Source organism: Acomys russatus, chromosome 26 (assembly GCF_903995435.1).
Source record: "Acomys russatus chromosome 26, mAcoRus1.1, whole genome shotgun sequence".
Lineage (NCBI taxonomy): Eukaryota > Metazoa > Chordata > Mammalia > Rodentia > Muridae > Acomys > Acomys russatus.
Genome location: NC_067162.1, coordinates 17,112,866 through 17,132,735, shown reverse-complemented (window position 1 = coordinate 17,132,735; position 19,870 = coordinate 17,112,866). Strand labels below are relative to the sequence as shown.

The following is a 19,870-nucleotide window of genomic DNA, read 5'->3' as shown; positions in this document are numbered from 1 at the left end:
TTAACTAGTTGGTTAACTAATGTCTAACTTCCCAAGCTAAAATTTAAGTTTCTTTAGGACAGGGTGTGTTTGTTGCTGTTTTGTCTACTGCTGTATTTTTGAGAGTCCAGGACACAACCTAGCATATAAAAACATATGAGTATTATCAGATGAGCTGAGAGCCGGGAGGAGGGGAGGGGAGACATATGCCCATGACCTCAACACTTAGGCAGCTGACACATGATTGCTATAAATTTGAGGTTAACCTGGGATGCATTGTGAGATCCCGGGCTAAAAAAAAAAAAGTGTGTGTGTGTGTGTGTGTGTGTGTGTGTGTGTGTGTATGAGAGAGAGGACAGACAGGCAGAGACAGACAGACAGACAGAACCCAAGCAGACAGTGTCAAGTCTGAAGCGTCTCAGTTATAGGGAAGGGAAAATTAGAGTTGTCAGTCTCCATTATCCTAAAAATTGGTTTCAGTTCAGCAGAATGTTCCTCAAGACTGACTGCAGACCCATAGGCCCTAATTAGAGTTAATATGTTCTAAATGCCTGTGTCCACTGTGCAGAGTATCTGCTACAGCCCACTTTTTCAAAAGAAGCCAGCAGCACAACATCTGTTTAGATTAACAGTCAATTCTTTCCTCAGACCTAACTAAAATGCTTGAAAGCCGGTACCAAATGAAAAAACAAGTCACTAAGACAGCTAGAATCTTCTTTTCCTGCTCAGCATTTAAAACATACATACACTCAGGATCATGAGGAGAACCGAAGCCCGTTTTTTTCCTCTTGCCTGAACCCTGCCTCTCCCGAGACCGTGAACCATGATCAGCACATCACACAGGGCTCCCTGTTTTCTGTGTGGCTTGACTCACCTTGTCAAGATGCTGCTGCAGGATGTCTCTCGCCTGCATTCGCTCAGCACTCTCTGGGCCCGAGGCAGTGTTCAGACACCGGGAGAGAGTCCCAAGTTCCTCTTCAGCATCCTCACCAAGGAATATCCGCTCATCCAGGTCCCCAGCGGCTAACACACTCTCTTCATAAGCCTTATTAACTGCCTTGCTATGGGGAGACAGGGCCACCATTTCAGCTCACTCCTCCACTCTTTACTACATGATTTTACTATTATTTCAATAGAACAGTTGTTCATAGCTTGCTTTATTCTGTGTGTCCAGCACACACTGAACAAATGTTTTCAAAAGTGTGTCAAGGTAGGGACCCTGCACAAACTTGCCTTCAAAAAGCTAAAAATAACAACTAACATGCACATGACCATATGGAACACTTCCTCAGCTGTTCTTGGCACACACCTCTAGAGACCTGGTACTGCCACATTTGTTACCTCTGTACTTCCAAAAAGTGCCTTCTTAGCCCTTTCCTTAACTTTTTGTTTTTGTTTTTTGAGAAAAACTTAGTCATCTTGCCTCAGGTTCTAAGGGCTGGGATGTACCCTGATAGCTAGGTACAAAATCTTTTCTTAACTTCAAAATTTATAATCCAAAATCTTGATTGTTAAAATTTCAAACAAAAAAAGTTTCACTGGGCTTAAACATACGTGCTTATAGTAGGAGTTTCCAGAATTGTTATGGCCTCTATGAGCTCTACCGTATAAAGCATAAAAATTGTCTGCGGTACAAAGAGACCAAATACTGAGCACTGAGGTCTCTTCACAGATAAAACAGAACAGGCCAGACATGGTGGCTCAGAGGAGGGGGATCTGAGTTCGAGGTCAGTCTGGTCTACAGAGCAAGTTCCAGAACAGCCAAGGCTACATAGAGAAACTCTTATCTCGAAAAGCCAAAAGCCAAAATGAACCAACTAGCCAAAAATATCAGAGAGCAGATCTGCAGCCCAAATACTTACAAACTCTCTGCAAAGTTTCCAGGTTCCAGGAAGCCAGTAAGATTTTCCTCCTTCCCCTTGAGGAGCTGTGAAGACGACAGAGGCCTTTGGGTTACACACTGCCCAATCTTTATCCAGAGAACACTCTTACATCAACACTTACAGACCTTTTTCTCAAAGAGTTTCCTAATGTAGGGTTTCCAGAAATGCTCCTTGATTCCCTTCGCCTCCAACACTAGACCGTCATGTAAAGAACAGAGCTTCTCAATGACACAGGGCGGGTCGGAGGAAGGCTTAGAATCCTTGGGGTGACAATCCCCTGACAGGCCTACAATGTATAAAATCACAAGATGGCAACACTAGTCAGCGTCAATTTGCTAACGTATAATACACTGGCATGAAAAACAAATACTAGTGAGTCTGTCAGGAGATGATTGACACATGTGACTGATTTACGTACACCTCAAAAGATGGAGAGCTGGATATGTAGAACCCCCAGAACACGCAAACAAAAAGGGACACATTGCCTCACATCTACAACCCAGTGCAGGACTGTCGTGAATGAGAAGGGCAGCCTGAGCTATAGGACCCTGTTGCACAGAGAGAAAGACTATATAAATTATAAACTAAATACTTTTTAAAATGGAGGTGGAGGTAGAATACATCACCACTCAAAAGATTGGTTATGGACTAAAGATTGTTTAAAAAAAAAAAAAAAAAGCTTCTGGGAGAATATCTGAAAACCTAAGAACTGTACTCTGCAAATGAGCATACATTCAAATTTTTAAAAAAAAATTTTTTTTTTTTAATTACACAGTTCTGACAGGTGTGGTGGTGCACACCTTTAACCCCAGCACTCAGGAGCAGAGGCAGGTTGATCTCTGTGAGCTCAAGGCCAGCTGGGTCTACAGAGAAGTTCCACAACAGCCAGAGCTGCAGAAAGCCTGTCTCAGAAAAATAAACAAAGCAAAATTATCCATTTCAGGGTGGTGAGAGGGCTCACATCAGGGAAAGGCACCTGCTTCCGAGCCTGCCAACCTGAATTTGATGCCCAAGACTCAGATGGTGGGTAAGAGAACTCATTCCCTCAAGTTGTCCTCTCACCTGTACATGTGGCAGGCACATGCCTTCCCTTTGCCGCCCCACACGAAAGCATAACAACTGCTTTAATCACACAGATTACCAACTCTGACTTGATCATATTAGATACAGTTATATTGATTTACAGTTTGTTCTTTCATAAGAACACAAACATTTCAAAGAAAATTAAAGGAGGTAAAAATAGAAGACCACATTAACCCATCAAATGGAAGCAACAATATAACATAGACTAGGGCGCCCTGTGTTCAGTACCTAGAAAAAAGGTAAAAGGATAAAATGAAAGGATGAAGAAAAGGAAAATGCAGAAACGGATAAAGGCCAAGTGTTCCTTGTCCAAAATGCCTGGACGTGAAGTTTCAAGTGTAGTCTTTTGGATTTTGGACCATCTGCATTATCTTTATTATATGAACACGTATAATAAAAAAAAAAATCTTAAGTGAGCAGGGTGTGGCAGCGCATGCCTGTAATCCCAGCAGTCGGGGAGGCAGAGGCAGGCAGACTGCTGTGTGTTTGAGGCCAGCCTGGTTTACAAAGTGAGTCCAGGACAGCCAAGGTTACACAGAGAAACCCTGTCTCAAAAAAATCAAAATCAAAACAAAAAATCTTAAGTGGAATCTACAACCTTATTTTTTTGTTTTATTCTTTTACTTTTTTTGTTTGTTCTACAGTACTGAAGATCAAACTCAGGGCCAGGTGAGCAGTCTGTCGCAGAACTCCATCTCAGTCCCACATCTCAATGAGGGACAGGTTAATTGTAGTTAACTCCACCAATTTTAAAATCAGTCCTGATAGGCAGGTTGAAACTCTAACTGACGTCACGCCCCAATGGGATTCTCCCACGGCGTTCAAGCAGAATCAGCGGCACAGATGTCTATACGTCCTCAGAACTCACGTGTACAGCCTTGAGCCGTCACATCACTTAAAGCACACTACATGCACGGCCAGAATGAGTATGGCTCTCATCCCTGTCACCTGGAGAGCAAAGGCCGTGCTACTTTAGAGCTTCACTTTCTTGTAGCAAAAGAAGTGAAATGAGACTCCTTTAGTGAACTGTTTCTGGCTCCTTGGAGCACCAAACTCGCCAAGCACAAAGACAGGACTGTAGAGTGAGTTGTCCCTGATACTCCCGAGTCTCTACGTTCTTCTCTTTCTCAATATATTTTCCAAAAACTTCTAAAGTTGTCACTTGAGACTAAACTTGGTGATACTTTGCTTTTGTTTTTAGAAGGGGGAGTGGGGTGGAGATTGGCGGGGTGGCTCAGCAATTAAAAGCACGGGCTACCTGCTCTTCCAGAGGACCCAGGTTCCACTCCCAGCACACATGGATCACAGCCATCTCTAAGCCACGGGACTTGAGACTTGACACTGTCCTGGCCTCTGAGAGCACCAGGCATGCGCGTGGTGCACAAACACACATAAGGTACAGCTTTAAACATGAACGCAGAGACTGACTCTCCAGAACAGGCTCTCATTGACCCCACAGTGGAAGCTTTCCAATGTTCGTGTTCCCTGGTGCTAGCAAACCTGGCTCTGCGGATACAATTCCCACGAGTAAAAGCCATGCAGAACACGGGCTGTCAAAATGTCTGATTATAAACTTACCTTTAAAATTAGGGTTCACAAGTTCTTTACGATTAGAACACTGCAGGGCATTTCCATAAACTAGATCTAATGCACACAGCAGAAGATGGTACGAATTGACCAAGTCATCACTAACCATGGGGAAGTTACCTATAGGATTATAAAGTCACAGAGTTAAGTCGGCTCCACTGTGCAGTGTGTTAACATAACTGCTTCCTTTAATTACAATGGTGCCATACACCATTACACCAACTTGGTTCAAGAGTGATAATGTGTCTTGGCAATTTTACATTTTGGGGCACTGACATTTTAATGTATGTCTACAAACTTAATGAAAACTAAAGTTTACCTAAATTCAATATGCATTTAATAGGCATCTATTAAGCAGCTAGTAGCTAAATAAAACTTTGTTATTAGTCTACTCCTTGGAATGCTGAATACACACACACACACACACACACACACACACACACAAATTTACCAACTTTCTTAAGCTGTAACAAATTATTTTACATAGAAGCTTTTCTGCTGGGAAAATTACTAGAAATATTTAGAGGTAAAACACTGGAAAATGATTCATGTGTGATTTTTCTCATACATACTGTAAAGAGAAATGAGCCTTTCATTAGAGCACTAATGGCAGCATTTAAAATACTTTTCTATATAGTAATAAAAGATCGTTCAACATCATTCCAATAGAACATGAACACAGACAGTTGGCTTCAAAAGCTACTACTAGTCCAAGGACAACTGCCGATGCCTGTAGCAAAAGGAAAAAAAACCTCAGCCCATGCCTACAAACTCGCCCCTCCTGCAGTGCTGGCTTAAGAGTGCTGACCGACTCTATTTAAGTTGCTAGTGTCTGTCTGGAGGGCTGCTGTCAGGCCCCTGCACTTTACACACAGTGCCCGCCCAAGGCATGCATCACATATGCTTGGCTCTGTCTCATTTCCCTCCGCTGCTTCCTTCCAAAGAAAGTTACCACCTACCTTAGCTCTCAGGACATAGGATGTTTTTTCTTTGGGGAGTAAGTTGAAGCAAAAAACAAAAATAAAATCTTGCTGCTGCCAGAAAGGTAAATGATTAGTAAGAGACTGAAGTCTGCATTGGTATAATCAAGCTAACTTGCTTGCCTCTACTATAAAAGGCCAAATATTAAAAATTTACTCTGATTGTTGTACATAAAACAGGAAGCCACACCCACTGGTTTTAAGCAGCCAAGCCATCATGGGCAAGTCTAAACTTGCCCCTGTGTGTACTGGGAACAGCAGCATTGTAACTCCTAACCAAAGGCTGAAATGCCCCTAAAAGTGGCATTGTAATTGAAATTCCAGGACAGTCCCAACAAGACCACCTTACCATTTCAAACCCTGACCTTACAAACAGACCTTACGTTACCAGCTATTTTATCAAGAGATAACAGAAAAGTAGAAAGGGTTAACCCTCTAGAGTTGGCTTACTTGTCTAGGAATGTGATTTTATGAAAACAGGAAGTGGTCTGCTGCTCAAAAAGGCCTTCGTGTGACAGCTCAAACTTGTCACTTGTCATAAGAAATCAGCAAACATACAGAGAGTTAGCTTGTTATTGGGAATGAGGTTGTGTAAAATGTCCGTATGCTGCAGGCAAAGTCTATCTTCCCCCAACTAAACCAAGCATGAATGAAAGCAGCTAAGCTACGGATCCAAGCACACCACAGATGCCACACTCAGCTGTGCTGTGCACCAAAACCATCGACTCCCACTCAGAAAGAGGGGAAGAAAGCCAAGTAAAGTGTGGTGGCTCCTGCGTGACTGAGACTCTATTATTTAATAGTTTATACACTAGCAAATACATTCACTCCTAAGCACACACAAACTAGATTAAAATCCTAATAGCCACACAGGTATTCAATAAAATCGTAAGATTACTATCATATGTAATAACAGTCATATAAGCTAACGAGGCAGCCTTCACAGAAAGCTCATATACTCCAAGCTTTTATTTTATGTCATTGATCTATATCACATTTATTTTATATTTGTGGTGCATAGGATTGCACCCAGGGTCCTGTGCACGTTGGGCACACACCCCACCACTGGAGCACATCTGTGCCTTCTAACTACACTGAAGAAAGTTTCCAGCATCACTGTTACAGACAGCAAAACTAGACACCGCACAAAGAGTCCTCCCTCTGCTGGCATGCAGTTTAGGTAATGAAGTTAAAGAGGACCTCAGCTGCAACCACAGCACTGATGGAGCCCATGTCTAGCTTCAAACCGGAGGCAGGAGATCTGCCTTCAAGTCCTCGCATTAGTAACTGTGTTTGGGCTTTAGTTGCCTAGTATTGAAATGCATCAGTTGAGATAACTGATCTGATAAAGGGAAACTCTTACACAGTAATTTCCCTTATCCGTGGTTTTATTTTTATAGTTTCGGTTACCTTGGATCAACAGACAAAAGAAATATGAAATGGAAAATAAGAACAAACTCTCAGATAGGCAGCCTGTAATCTAAGCACTAGGAAGATTTACGCAGGAGGGTCACAAGTTCCAGGTCAGCCTGGCCTGAATAGTTAGCCTCAAACGAACACAAACCAAGCTTAAAATGGCATGCTTCTCTGTTCTATCCAGCTTTGTGCCAACGGGGACGCGAATCCTCCCTGTGTCCTGCATATCCGGGCTGAATATGCTAGGCATCCACTAGCCAATTAGCTGCTTTCATGGTGATCTAAGTAAAAAGATGAGTGTCCTTAATTTAAATTTAAAACTATGAAAGTAGTTTTGTTTTGTTTTTTTTTTTTTTTTTTTTTTTTAGAGCTGTCAGTGTTAAAGAGCAATGGCTGTTCTTCCAGAGGGCACAGGATTGAGCTCCCAGCACCCACACAGCAGCTGTTAACTCCAGGTCCAGGATATCTGGTGCCCTCTTCTGACCTCCTCTGGTACTGCATGCACATGGTGCCCAGACATTCATGCAGGCAAACACCCACACATACATAACAAATCTTTCAAAGAGTCATATGCTGGTGCTTCTCAGACAGTACAATAAGATAACTGATAGAGACGGCGTCAACACAGCCTCTACTATCTTACCATAACTGCTCCGTTCTTGTCAACAGGAACTGTCACTTATCTCCTCCTGTGGTTGGTGCATAAATTAAGCTTGTGTAGGTATGTATAGCAATCATAGTGCTCAGGGTTGTGACTACCCTTGGCTCCAGGTCTTAGAACATACCAGCAGGGTGCGGCATGCATGAAGCTCCTTCCAGTTCTGACACTTTACATCTTATTGACCTTAGTGGCAGCAGTCTGCCACAGTCTATAGAAAAAAGCCTAACATATGTACCTGCACCTTCTCCTTAGACTGTTAAGCATTATCCCTGTACGGAACATACATACCAAGGCAATAAAGATGGAAAAAGGAGAGAAAAAGACTCTAAACACTGGTTTAGCTTAGTGACGCTCGTTACCTGTGGACATGCAGAATGCCATCAGACCTGCTCCGAGGACTTCAGCCCCACTCAGGCACGTCTTATGAAGAGCAGAGTGCCATATCAAGCTAACACAGAGTGGGGCATTTCTGTTCACAACTCAAAACAATGGCTTTGCATCAAAGAGATGTGGACACGGATAAAATGAAACGGTATGCCACTTAGTACGAGCGAGTGCAGATACAGTAAAGACAGTCTAAAGAGCCTCTTAGGAAAAGTGAGACTTTTTTCCTGATTCATAAAGTCAGCACCTAAAAATGTAGGTTAGCTAGTTCCTATCCAAGTAAATGTCACTCTTCTCTTACCTTTTGCATATATGAAAAGCACCCAACAAAAGTGGAAAAGTTCAGATGTGGTACAGGGCTGTCGCCTGGAGGAGGGAGGGAACAGTCATGAGACAAACACAGGAATTACAAAAAGCGTCCTAAATGACTCCAATCAGGTGTGAAACAAGCCCACAGACACCAGACTTGGCTTCTCAGGGATGTTTACAGGAAGACCCCCCCCCCCAACCAAATCTTGACCGCAAACCACCTAGACGCAGGAAAAGCTCAGCAGGGGAACTTTCTATGTTTCTGGGGTCAAGACACATGAGACACAAAATAAGAAAGCAGCTCTTGTGATGCCATCCAACACAACTAATGCTGCTATAGGCTGCAGGCAGTCTGCTGTTAGCTCTTCTGTTATGCAAACCAACTGGAGCCCTCTTCCCAAAATGCAGCACACTGTGAAAGCTATACTCCCTGTACTCCATCCAATAAGAGACCTGTTGTGTTTGGCCAAGCTGTCTGCAAAACGGAGTTTCAGACCCACTTTAACTTGTTTTGTTTTGTTTTTGCCAAAATCTCGGCCAGTGCTTACACCAGACTTGTATGGTGTACAAATCACAGGAGCTGTCTCATCTTTCGTTTTATTTTTATTTTTATTTTTATTTTCTTAGACTCGGTCTCAGGGAACCCAGGCTGGCCTCGAACTTGCTATGTAGCAGGAAGCTGACCTTGAACACCTGCATCTGCCGAGTGCTAGGGTTACGGGTGTATGCCACCATGCCCAGCTTTACAGTGGCCTATTTTAATAAGGATCAAGAAGAGCAGCACACCCTGGGGAACAGGGAGAGACTGGCTTGGTTCTGGGGCTAGCATGAGCAGGCACCTGTTTCCTGGACCTTTGTCCTTCATCTGTCAGAATCACTGTGTTTAGGAGCACTGGACTTAATCTAGGAGGTCACAGTCATGTGAAAATTAAAGCAGTGCTTCTAAAGTGGCGTCTACACCATGGTTGAGGATTCCTGGGCTACATAAGACCTTGTCTCAACAACAACAAAAACTCCTTTCTGCCAAAGTAGATGATAAACTTTTTATGATTTTGATTGATTGACCTCAAGTATGAAATTTATGCTTTTTTGCTTTTAATATATAAGCTACTCTAAATTGTAGCTCTGTAAACGTTAGGGCCCTGGAAATACCTAACCTGTCTGCTCCCCAGCTCCCTCTCGCTTGCTGCTTCTGCACCCATTGCCGCTTCCTCTGCACTGAAGACCCTCTCCGTCTCTGTCTCTAAAGTCATCTGCCAAAATCCTACCCACGTCTACTCACTCCATTCTATCAACACTATCAAACTGGCTCATCTAGATTTATTTTTGCCTCAGAAACCTCACTTTTCTGTTTTACTGCATTCACATGGCCTGTACATTATTTTCCTCTCATTTTCTCATTTTACATCTCAACTCTCAGAAGAGAGATCGTGGGTTCTCTCTGAACCCCCATCTCCTACACAACACCTAAGCAATTGTTTCTTGTTGGTGTGTTTAACACACAGTGACAAGCTTTCCTATCACAGTTGTACCTTACAGTCATACTCACGAGGCATTGCGATCACGGTAACACCATCAAGTGCGTGGGTTGCCTGCCCCCTGGAGGAGCAGATTTCCCCTTGCCCAACAAGGTTTTCATAGCACATGCTCACATCTGAGAAAAGTGCTTGCCTCATGACACACACACACAGTTAAGTGCCACATCTCACAGTATGACTTAGAAGAAAGTGCTAGAACGCAGCAAGAGCCTATGGAGTAAACAGGGTGTGGCAGAACATTCCTGTAATCCCAGCACTTGGAAGCCAGCGAGTTGAAGGCTAGCCTGTCTATGCAATGATATTCCTTCCCCCGTTTGAGGTGGTTTTCATTTTTGCTAGGTTTTATTTCTCTTTTTGGCTTTCTGAGACAGGATCTCTCTTATACAGTCCAGGTGATGCTCCTGCCTCAGCCTCCTTAAGGCTGGGATGATAGTTGTGTGTAACTCTACCCAGAGGCCCTTATAAATGTCTCTTTGTTTTGGGGGATTTTTGTTTTTGTTTTTGTTTTTGTTTTCGAGACAGTGTTTCTCTGTGTAACAGCTCTGGCTGTCCTGGACTCCTTTTGTAGATCAGGCTAGACTCGAACTCACAGTGATCTGCCTGCCTCTGCCTCCTGAGGGCTGGGACTAAAGGCCTGCACCACCATGTCTGGTTTCTACATGTCTTATGAATATTGTTGTAGTCCTATTTTATTTCATTTTTTCTAAAGATTTATTTATTTATTATTTATATAATATTCTGCCTGCTTGTGTGCCTGTATGCCATAGGGGATAACAGATCTCATTATAGATGGTTGTGAGCTACCATGTGGTTGCTGGGATTTGAACTCAGGATCTGTGGAAGAACAGACAGTGCTCTTAACCTCTGAGCCATCTCTCCAGCCCCTGTAGTCCTATTTTAAGAGGAAATTTCTTGACATACTTTTAAAAGCAAAAGTTCCCTTTCTGTTTTAAACAACTTTGGCTGTGAAAAGAGGACAGTTTATGTCTCATAATTGTGAAGCCAGACCACGAACCAGGGTAAACTGGTTTTGTAGTCCTGACAGTAAACCAGGTCACAGCAGTTGACTTCCTCTCTTCTCACCCAACATGCTTTCTCTGGTGTTGATTGGTTATGAGTGCCAAGCTTACTCCGTGACTATTATTCAGTTTGGCATACAGGCCAAATAATAGAAATAGAAAATATCAGCATCTGGTATAGACCAACTGGAGACAGTGTTTAAGGTCTCACTTGCATTTTTGGTTGCTTAAATTAAAAGGGAAATTTTATATCAACATAAAACCCAAACATTGTGCATTATATGAAAGAAGCCAGAAAAAAAAAAAAGAAAAAAAAAAAAAGGCCAGGAAAAAAAAAAAAAAGAAAAGAAAAGAAAAAGAAAGAAAGAAGCCAGGCAACTTCTAACACACAGCAAAAACAATAATAAATTATCATTTTAAAAAATCCTTTTTAAGCCAGGTGTGGTAGCATACGTCTTTAATCCCAGGACTCAATAGCAGAAGCAGGCAGATCTTCATGAGGAGGAGGCCAGCCTGGTTGGTTTACATAGTGAAATCCATACCTCCAAGGCTACATAATGAGACCCTATCTCAAAACAACCAACCCCAGCTTCTTAGGGAAATTTATTTAGGAAAGTGTGCTTCTTTTTAAAGAGTGAAGAGCTAACACTCCAGAGAAAAGCTGTTCCCAGAGACACACGGAAGCATACCTCTGCTTTCGCCCTCTTTGCTGGCGGGGCTGTTCTTCTTGGGGATACTTAAAAATGTCTTGAAAAATGGGTTCATATTTCTTAAAAATTACAGCAGAAACAGTGAAGTTTCTTTCTAGTCTTTCAGTACGTTCCCGGAAATCTGGGGGTAGATTTGCCATGTCCTCCCACTTCTTCATCTTGTTAAAAAATTCAATTAAGCTGATAAATAAAAACAAGGTACTTTAATAACGTAAAGGTAACGTTATGCCAATACAAGTAATTAACAGTAAACCAAAATCATTTCATCAACTTATATTTGGACAATGACATAAAATCAAACACAGGCCTTTGACTAAATTAGTCTCCTACCATCAGTCTTATCACTCTAACCCTCCTCGTCTGCTTTGCTCAGGTTCGATCTGTGTGTATGTGCACATGTCCATGTAGGTGATGAGTGCAAATGCACGTGGAAGCCAGAAATTGATGCTGGATGCCTTCCCTCAACCACTGTCCACTTTATCGCTTAAGTTTTTCTGTGAGCGTGGCAGGGGCTTTTACACATGGAGTCGCCTCACTGGGCCCAGCTCAGATGTTTTAAATACTAAAAACTATGGGGCTGAAGAGATGACTCAGCAGTTAAGAGTATTTGCTGTTCTCGCAGAGGGTCTGGGTTCAATGCCCCACACCCACAAGGTCACACATGATCACAGTCCCAGGGGGTCTGATGTCTTCGTCTGACCTTCTTGAGCACCAAAACCACGGACATGGTGCACATACATGCAGGTAAAATACTCAATACACATAAAAGAAAATGAATCTAAAAAATGAGATCATAAAGTTAGTATAAAAACAGCCAAAATTTCAACTTAAACATCTTTCTAATCTCGTTCTCTACTCCCCACATTCTGTATAACCCCCAATCTGAAGTTAGGCTGATTATTTTCCAAACATTTATTCATTAAAAAAAAGTATGTTTCTTTTGTCCTTAGACCTTATGTAAAAACGTATCACACTGTAAGTAGCATTCTGCAACTTATTTTTCATTTAATGTTTCTGAGATTCATCAGTGTCAATACATGGACACATCTAACTCACCCAGTTACTAAAGCCATTCCCTCCTATGAAATACAATGACTTTCTGCATTCACTCAATCGACAGAAGAGGTTACTTCTAATTTTCCTCAAGTAAGCTAATGTAGGGCTGGTGAGGAAGCTCAGTGGTAAGAGCATTTGTTGCTCTTGCAGATGACGCAGGTTCTGTTCCAGCACCCATTTGGTAGCTCACAACCAATCTGTAACTCCAGTACCAGGAGACCCAATGTTTTCGTCTATCCTCCACAGACCCCAGGGACACATGTGGTACACATATATAACACAAACACCCATATACATATAAATCATGAATTTGTAAGCAGTACAATAACATCTTGGTATGTGTGTAGGAGTTTCCTTAGGATCAGAGAGTATGCAGCTTCAATTTTACTACACATTCCATGTACATTAAAACACATGTTCTATGCATATGTATCTAAACATAATTGATAAACATAATTGATATTTATTTACCTTTTCAATCCATAGTATCTTTAAAAGCTTCTCATCTTTATTTAAACTTATAGGAACATTATACAATATGAGTCATAACCTTTAATGCATTAAAATGCAAATTACATTCAAATTAGTGCAATATGATCCTAACTCTGAAATATAAGGAAAGCCATGACTCCGTTTCCAGATTTAGCAATCTACATGTTAGAGACTCAGAAAACAGCAAAGAGAATTTTCATTATCAGTGTGATTTGTAAGGCTTTTTGTTTGCTTGTTTGGTTTTTTGAGACAGGGTTTCTCCGTGTAGCCCTGGCTGTCCTAGACTTGCTTTGTCTATCAGGCTGGCCTCGAACTCACAGACATCCACCTGAGTCTGCCTCCCGAGTGCTGGGATTAAAGGCGTGCGCCACCACGCCCGTCTACATCCTACTTTCTAAGCTCTAATATAGTTACCTCTGCTCCGAGCATCGAAGGATTCTAGTTAAAGACACATAGTTTCCTTCAATGGTCCCTTTGCTTACAGTGGGAACAGATTTTCTGCAAGCCACATATAAGGCACATGCTAACCAGTGAAGATCGTTTCCCTGAAAAAGAAAATAAAGAGTTTTAGCCAATGACTTCTGTATGTTTCAGTGTAAAACTTCTTGCACTTATATTGACAGAGATATATGCATGATGGCCCACGTCCTCTTCCTGTATGTGACACACTAACATTCTTCCATGCACGTCTTTGTTCCTTACCCTTGAAACAGGATAGTCTTACGTCCCTTTACCCAATTAACTGTTCCTACTAACGCCACAGGTAAAAGTGACAATATGCAATCTCACAGGTCACAAAAGGCAATGCCAATCCCATCCTGGCTCCATCTTTGAGGATGTGCCCCTTGGGAGTCATAAACCAGGATTGAAAAAAGTGTGACTAAAAGTGTGACTACCTTCAGTTGTCATGCTGAGAGAGACAAGGTGACAGCAGCCAGTTAGGAGCCCTGCCACGCTGAGCTGTGCTGAGCTCTGCTCATCCCTGTGGCTCATTTTGATGCATACACATAGCATCTCCATTGTACTGCCTGAGTCCCCAAACCACAGCCTGGTACTCCGGCTTTCAGCATGGATGCTAGGATCCGAACTCAGGCCCCCATGCTTGTACAGCAAGCACCATCAGGTCCCCTCCCCTCCCTAAACACAGCTCTGAGAAATGGTTTCATGCCATGTTTGGTTTGGAGGACGGTTTCCTGTTTTGGTTTTGGTTTTCATGTGTGTGTGTGTGTGTGTGTGTGTGTGTGTGTGTGTGTGTGTGTGTTGGTTTGGGGCTTTAATTTTTTGGCGCTGCTGAGTATTAGAACTCAAGGCCTCACTCACGACGGTACACACTCCACCGCAGTACATCCTTAACCCCATGCAGCCATAATTTTCCCAATTATATGACCTTGAGGTAAACTGAGCTTTAAAACAACTGAGTCATTCTGCCATCAAGATCTTTTAGGAAGAACACAGGTAAGCAGTTACAATGCCATCTTTGTTCTAAAAACGGGGTGGGGCGGGGGGGCGGGTTTAAGACAGACGATGTATTGCAGTCTACTTAGTTTTGGAGAATTTATAACTACACTACCCCCGCCCCCTTAGACATGAGGATTTTACAATGATTGAAGGATACAGGAGACAGAGACAAGCTCTATAAAGTAATACATGCCTGGAGCCACAGACAGCACAGGAGCAGCTTCCTCTGCACCTGTTTCATCATTAGCCCTGAAACAGGTATTTATTAAAAATCATTAAAAGTCATCCTAGGTTAATCCCAGCACTCAGGAGGCAGAGGCAGGTGGATCGCTGTGAGTTCAAGGCTAGCCTGGTCTACAAAGTGAGTCCAGGACAGCCAAGGCTACACAGAGAGACCCTGTCTCGAAAAACAAACAAACAAACAAAAAACAAAAGAAAACAAAAGTCATCCTAGGGCTGAGGAGGTAGCTTAGCTGTCAGAGTGCTTCCTTGGCAGGCTTGATGTCTCGGGCATTGCTTGACTATGATGGCCCCCTCTTCAGATCCCAATTGGCATGAGGATCAGAAGTTCAAGGTCATCCTCAGCAAGTCAAAGGCCAGGTAGCACTTTATAAGACCCTGTGTCTCCAGAAAAAAAAAAAAGTGTGGGTGGGGTGTCATTTCATGTTCACAGTCCATGGCCCTATAAGTTAAGCAGAACTGCTGCTAAATCCCGCCCCTGCCACATATTCGAGATAGCACCATGGGCAAACTACTTAAGCCCAGAGGTTTCATTTTCTTAGCTGAGAGAATTAAATGAACTACAGGGATTCAGGAAATGGGGCTGGAGGAAGAAGGGCTCAGCGGCTGAGAGTAGTGGCCGCTCTTCCGGAGGGCTCAGGTTTCAGTCCCAGCACCCAATGGTGGTACTTAACTGTATAATTCCACATCCAGGGGATCTGACGCCCCCTCTTCTCAGTTTCCAAGCCCGCATGCAGGAAAAACATTCGTACACACACACACAAAAATATTTTTTTAAGAATTCAGAAAAAAAAAAAAAATCAAGACAATTCTAAAGCTAATGGCAAGGCTTAAATATCAGGCAAGCTTTGTTTTCTTCTGAACAGTTTCAGCTGGCTCATATTAGCCTGCAGCATTCCTCATCACAGATGGTTGTGAGCCACCATGTGGTTGCTAGGAATTGAACTCAGGGCCCCTGGAAAAGCAGACAGTGCTCTTAACCGCTGAGCCACCTCTCCAGCCCGTCTGCAGCATTCCTGACTATAAGCTCACAAGTGAGGAGTTCCAGGTTTTGTCCACCGCTTTATTCCCAGCACCTAGAATACTGTGGCAAATGACAGGTGCTCAGGAAATATTCCAAGATAGACAAATACTCAGGCCAACTTAACGGTTATTCTAGATTTCTTTTTGTGCTATGATAAATACTATGACCAAAAGCTACTTGGGAGGAAAGGGTTTATTTGGCTCACAGGTTACAGCCAGAAACTCAAGGCAGGAGCCTGGAGGCGTGAGCTGAAACACAGAGCACAGAGGAATGCCACGTTCTGGCTTCTTCAGCGACCTTCCTTATATAGCCCAGAACCACCTGCCCAGGTGATGGCATCACCCACAGCACACTGCATCAATTAGCAATTAAGAAAATACTCCACAGGCACGCCCACTGTCAATCTGATGGAGGCGATTCCTCAAATGAGGGTTCCCCCTCCCCAGTGCCCATGTTGGGTGCCACTTATTGTTTTTTAAATTATCAGTATTACCAGTAGGATCAAGTAGGCCCACTTATCAATCAATTAAGACACAGACACTTGTTATATTTTTTTTTTTTTTTGAGACAGGGTTTCTCTGTGTAGCCTTGGCTGTCCTGGACTCGCTTTGTAGACCAGGCTGGCCTCGAACTCACAGCGATCCGCCTGCCTCTGCCTCCCGAGTGCTGGGATTAAAGGCGTGCGCCACTACGCCCGGCTTTTTTTTTTTTTTACTTGTTATATTTTAAAATAGCCTTAATTAAAAAAAAAAAAGCCTTAGTTAACCTGGGGCAGGGCAGACATTAATCCTCTAAACTACTTCCCATAGTGGGGCAGGTATGGGATCCCTGTCTCAATCCCATGCCATCTGTTTTTACCTATTTTTATTCAGCTACCTCCCATCCATAATCTCAAATACTTGTTAATGTTCTTCATCTGGGCCAAATTCTCCATCCACGCCAGCCATGTGCTTCTCCTCCATCTAACCCATGGCAGCCTTCCTCTCTTCCCCTTAGGTCTCTCTCCTTCCTCCTCTTAGACCTCCTTTTCTTCTTCTCCCCAGGATTCCTCTCTCTCTCCCCAAGCCCCACCTATCTCCTCTGCCCTGCCCAGGTGGGATGGTCTTTTTAATTAATCAAAAGGTGGGTCACAGAGACAGCAAGCAGTAATTAGCATCAAAAATACACTAGACCATTCCCCTACACCGCTGTGCCAAGCTGATGGCTGAAGCAGACTGTGATAAGGGTAAAGTGGACTAAGAATCAAGATTAAAATCTCACTAACTAATCCAAATAAAAATAAGTTTTCCTCAACTAAATAAGAAAGCATAAGTGTGTTTTCAAAAGCGATTTACTAATTAAGCTGGCAAGGTTCAGCAGGTAAAGGCACTGTGATCCGCAGTGATACACTGGAGAGAACTAACTCTCCAAAGCTATCCTTACACATGAGAGAGAGAGAGAGAGAGAGAGAGAGAGAGAGAGAGAGAGAGAGAGAGAGCGAGCGAGAGAGAGGGGAGGGAGGAGGGAGAGAGAAGAGAGACAGGCACAGAGACAGGGAGACAGACAGACAGAAGACAGGGAAGCAGGCAGACAGGGAGACAGGTTGACAGACAGGGAGAGAGGAGACAGACAGACAGGCAGAGACAGAGAGCTTTAAAGTGACAATAACCTACTAAGCATCTGTTAAATGTCACGTGCATATGTGACACCAGGCTTCACAGGACTTAGTCTGTGCATCGAAGCCCCTGCTGCGCTTGTTCTAGCTAACTTATAGGGACCATCTCGACGATGCAGTAAGAGTTTTGCACACATAAACATTGCCGTAGTTAACCTTTAGGACAGCACTTGGAAGTGGGCACAAATATCAGCAGCTTACACACATCAACAACAGCTGAGTTTCCAGTGGTTAAACGTTTGCCCATAGTCACACAGAACTAATGCTAAGGCCGTCGTATTTCTTTTTTGTGGGTATAATAATAGAGGGGGAAATCGGAAGTGTGAACAGAGACAAACAGACGGACTCAGCGGAATGATACAGGCACAACCACCGTGTTATAGTTAAATAACACCTTACTTAGTGTTTGAATGGTGGGTCTCTTTGCCCTGCTCCTTCTATAAACTATACACAAAACCAAAGGGTCAAACGCACAGGCAGCTGATAAACAATCCGGACTTCCGTGTCACTTCCCATTGGCCCATGCAGGGGAGGTGCCTGCAGAGTTGACAGGCACTGGCCCGAATGGCCATTTTTGTCAACCGCAAGCCCCGTCCCCCAAACGGGACAAAACAAGCTATATACCTGGATGACAGCCAAAAAGAGTGTCCGAGCTCAGCAACAAATGTTGTGTATTTACACCCGGTTTTCGTCCGCCGGGGGACCACAAATCTTAAGCGGTCCTCAACATGTAAAGCAAGCCCGAAACTTAACGCGTCTCTCCTCTGAGGGCTGCAAAGCCAGGGCAGAGGCAACCGTGCTGTGCAAACGACCGAGCGACCCCACAGCCACCCCGAGTCCCCGATCTCCGCGGACGGTGTACGCACGCACCTCCAGCGTGTAGCTTTCGCTCATGCTGCGGTAGCTGCTCCAGGCCTCGGCGCGAGCCGCCTCGTCCATGTTGAGGCGGCTGCACAGCTCCTCGAACCGCTGCTGGATCTGATGGCCCGGAGACCCCGCGGGCTGAGCGCCGTCCCCAGTGTCGCCATCATCTTCCTCTTCCTCCGAACTGGCTGCGGCCGGAGGAGGAGGCGGTGGCGACTGGCTGCCTCCAGAAGCCATGGCTCACCCCGAGGCCGCGGCTCTTCAGATGTACTGAGGGCCCGGGCCCGCAGCCATTCAAACCGCGAAGCGCCTGACCGTCAGCAGCCTACACCATTACGGTACCGCCCCCAGAATGTCCCGGTCCCATGCGGGCACCCGTAGGTCTGAGCACGGCCTGCTGGGAAATGTAGTCTCTCCTGGAATCTCAGGGGGCCCAAAAGTCGTGGATGAAGAGCGAGCAAATGAGCTATGCTTCATTTAGGGGCGAATGAACGCGCCCTCTTCCCTTTTAAGTGTCTCTCAATAGTGATACCATTCAGAAGGCTCATTTTGAGGGAAAAAGGACTGAGAAATATCGACAGGAGGAGCTTTAGTATACAAGCTCTTCACACAAGCACCTACAGGACCTCAGATAATAGTAAAGATAATAGCTCGTTTCTCTATTACTAAGATAAACACTGAAGCCAACTCGGGGAGGAAAGGGCTTATTTCATCTTAGTCTCTACAGTCCAGTCACTTTCTGGCTAGTTCACTCTTGCAGGCTCACCTGTCTAGGGCAGGCCCACAGACCTATCCAATAGAGAGAATTCCTCAGGTGAGGCTCCTATGTCAACGCTAACTATGGCCAAGATACATTTAAGGATCGATCTCACTCACCAAATAAAAACCAGAACAACAAACAAACAAACAAACAAACAAACAAACAAAAAACCCTCAACCAAACGAGTAATCATGAATGTGTTTTTAAAATTAACTTGCGCTTTATATTAGCCGTCACACTACAGAATTGACAACTTGAGGATACCCCGACTTTCCAGACCTTTCCCATGTAATGTTGTGTGTGGGTCAGGCCAGGGCCCCAGGAAATACAACCAAACTTGGTGGCAGAGCAGACTGAGCCCTGCTCAGAACCTAGCGTTCGGGGAGCTGATCCCTTGACATCTACAAAAAGTATTTCAGGGCAGATCACAATGAAGCAAAGTTATAAAGGCCACTGAATACAGTCAAGACTTGAGACTCCACTGTGCTGCCTATCAGGAGAGGAATGCACCTGAGTGAAAATCAATCAGGCAGAGGAAAGAAAGGAACGTGACTTCTCCTATGTTGGCGGCTTTTTAAATCCTATTTTAATTTAGGTTCCTTATATCTCTATCTCCCATCAACACCCCAATCCCTTCCAACACCCCAACACCAAGTAGGAGAGAAAGACGATTAGGGAAGAAAGAGGGGTAGGTCTCTTAGCTATCTCCTGCTGGTTAGGGTCCTAGGGTTCCTTGGGGGCAAGTCCAATCATCGGTTCAGGATCTCTCCAAC

The 19,870-nt window shown here is 43.9% G+C and overlaps 1 protein-coding gene across 1 annotated transcript in view; it reads right to left on the bottom strand.

The window, feature by feature from the left end:
- The window catches only part of Rbl2 (RB transcriptional corepressor like 2), a 56,022-nt gene extending 37,326 nt beyond the window's left edge, over nucleotides 1-18,696 (bottom strand). The window contains exons 1-8 of the mRNA XM_051169199.1: nucleotides 18,344-18,696; nucleotides 13,512-13,642; nucleotides 11,529-11,729; nucleotides 8,275-8,339; nucleotides 4,524-4,652; nucleotides 1,988-2,148; nucleotides 1,842-1,906; nucleotides 854-1,040 (exon numbers count right to left, since the gene is read on the bottom strand). Of these exons, the coding sequence (XP_051025156.1) occupies nucleotides 854-1,040; nucleotides 1,842-1,906; nucleotides 1,988-2,148; nucleotides 4,524-4,652; nucleotides 8,275-8,339; nucleotides 11,529-11,729; nucleotides 13,512-13,642; nucleotides 18,344-18,574 (1,170 nt within the window). The 5' untranslated portion in view covers nucleotides 18,575-18,696. The remainder of the gene's footprint in view (nucleotides 1-853; nucleotides 1,041-1,841; nucleotides 1,907-1,987; nucleotides 2,149-4,523; nucleotides 4,653-8,274; nucleotides 8,340-11,528; nucleotides 11,730-13,511; nucleotides 13,643-18,343) is intronic.
- Nucleotides 18,697-19,870: the final 1,174 nt, after the last annotated feature.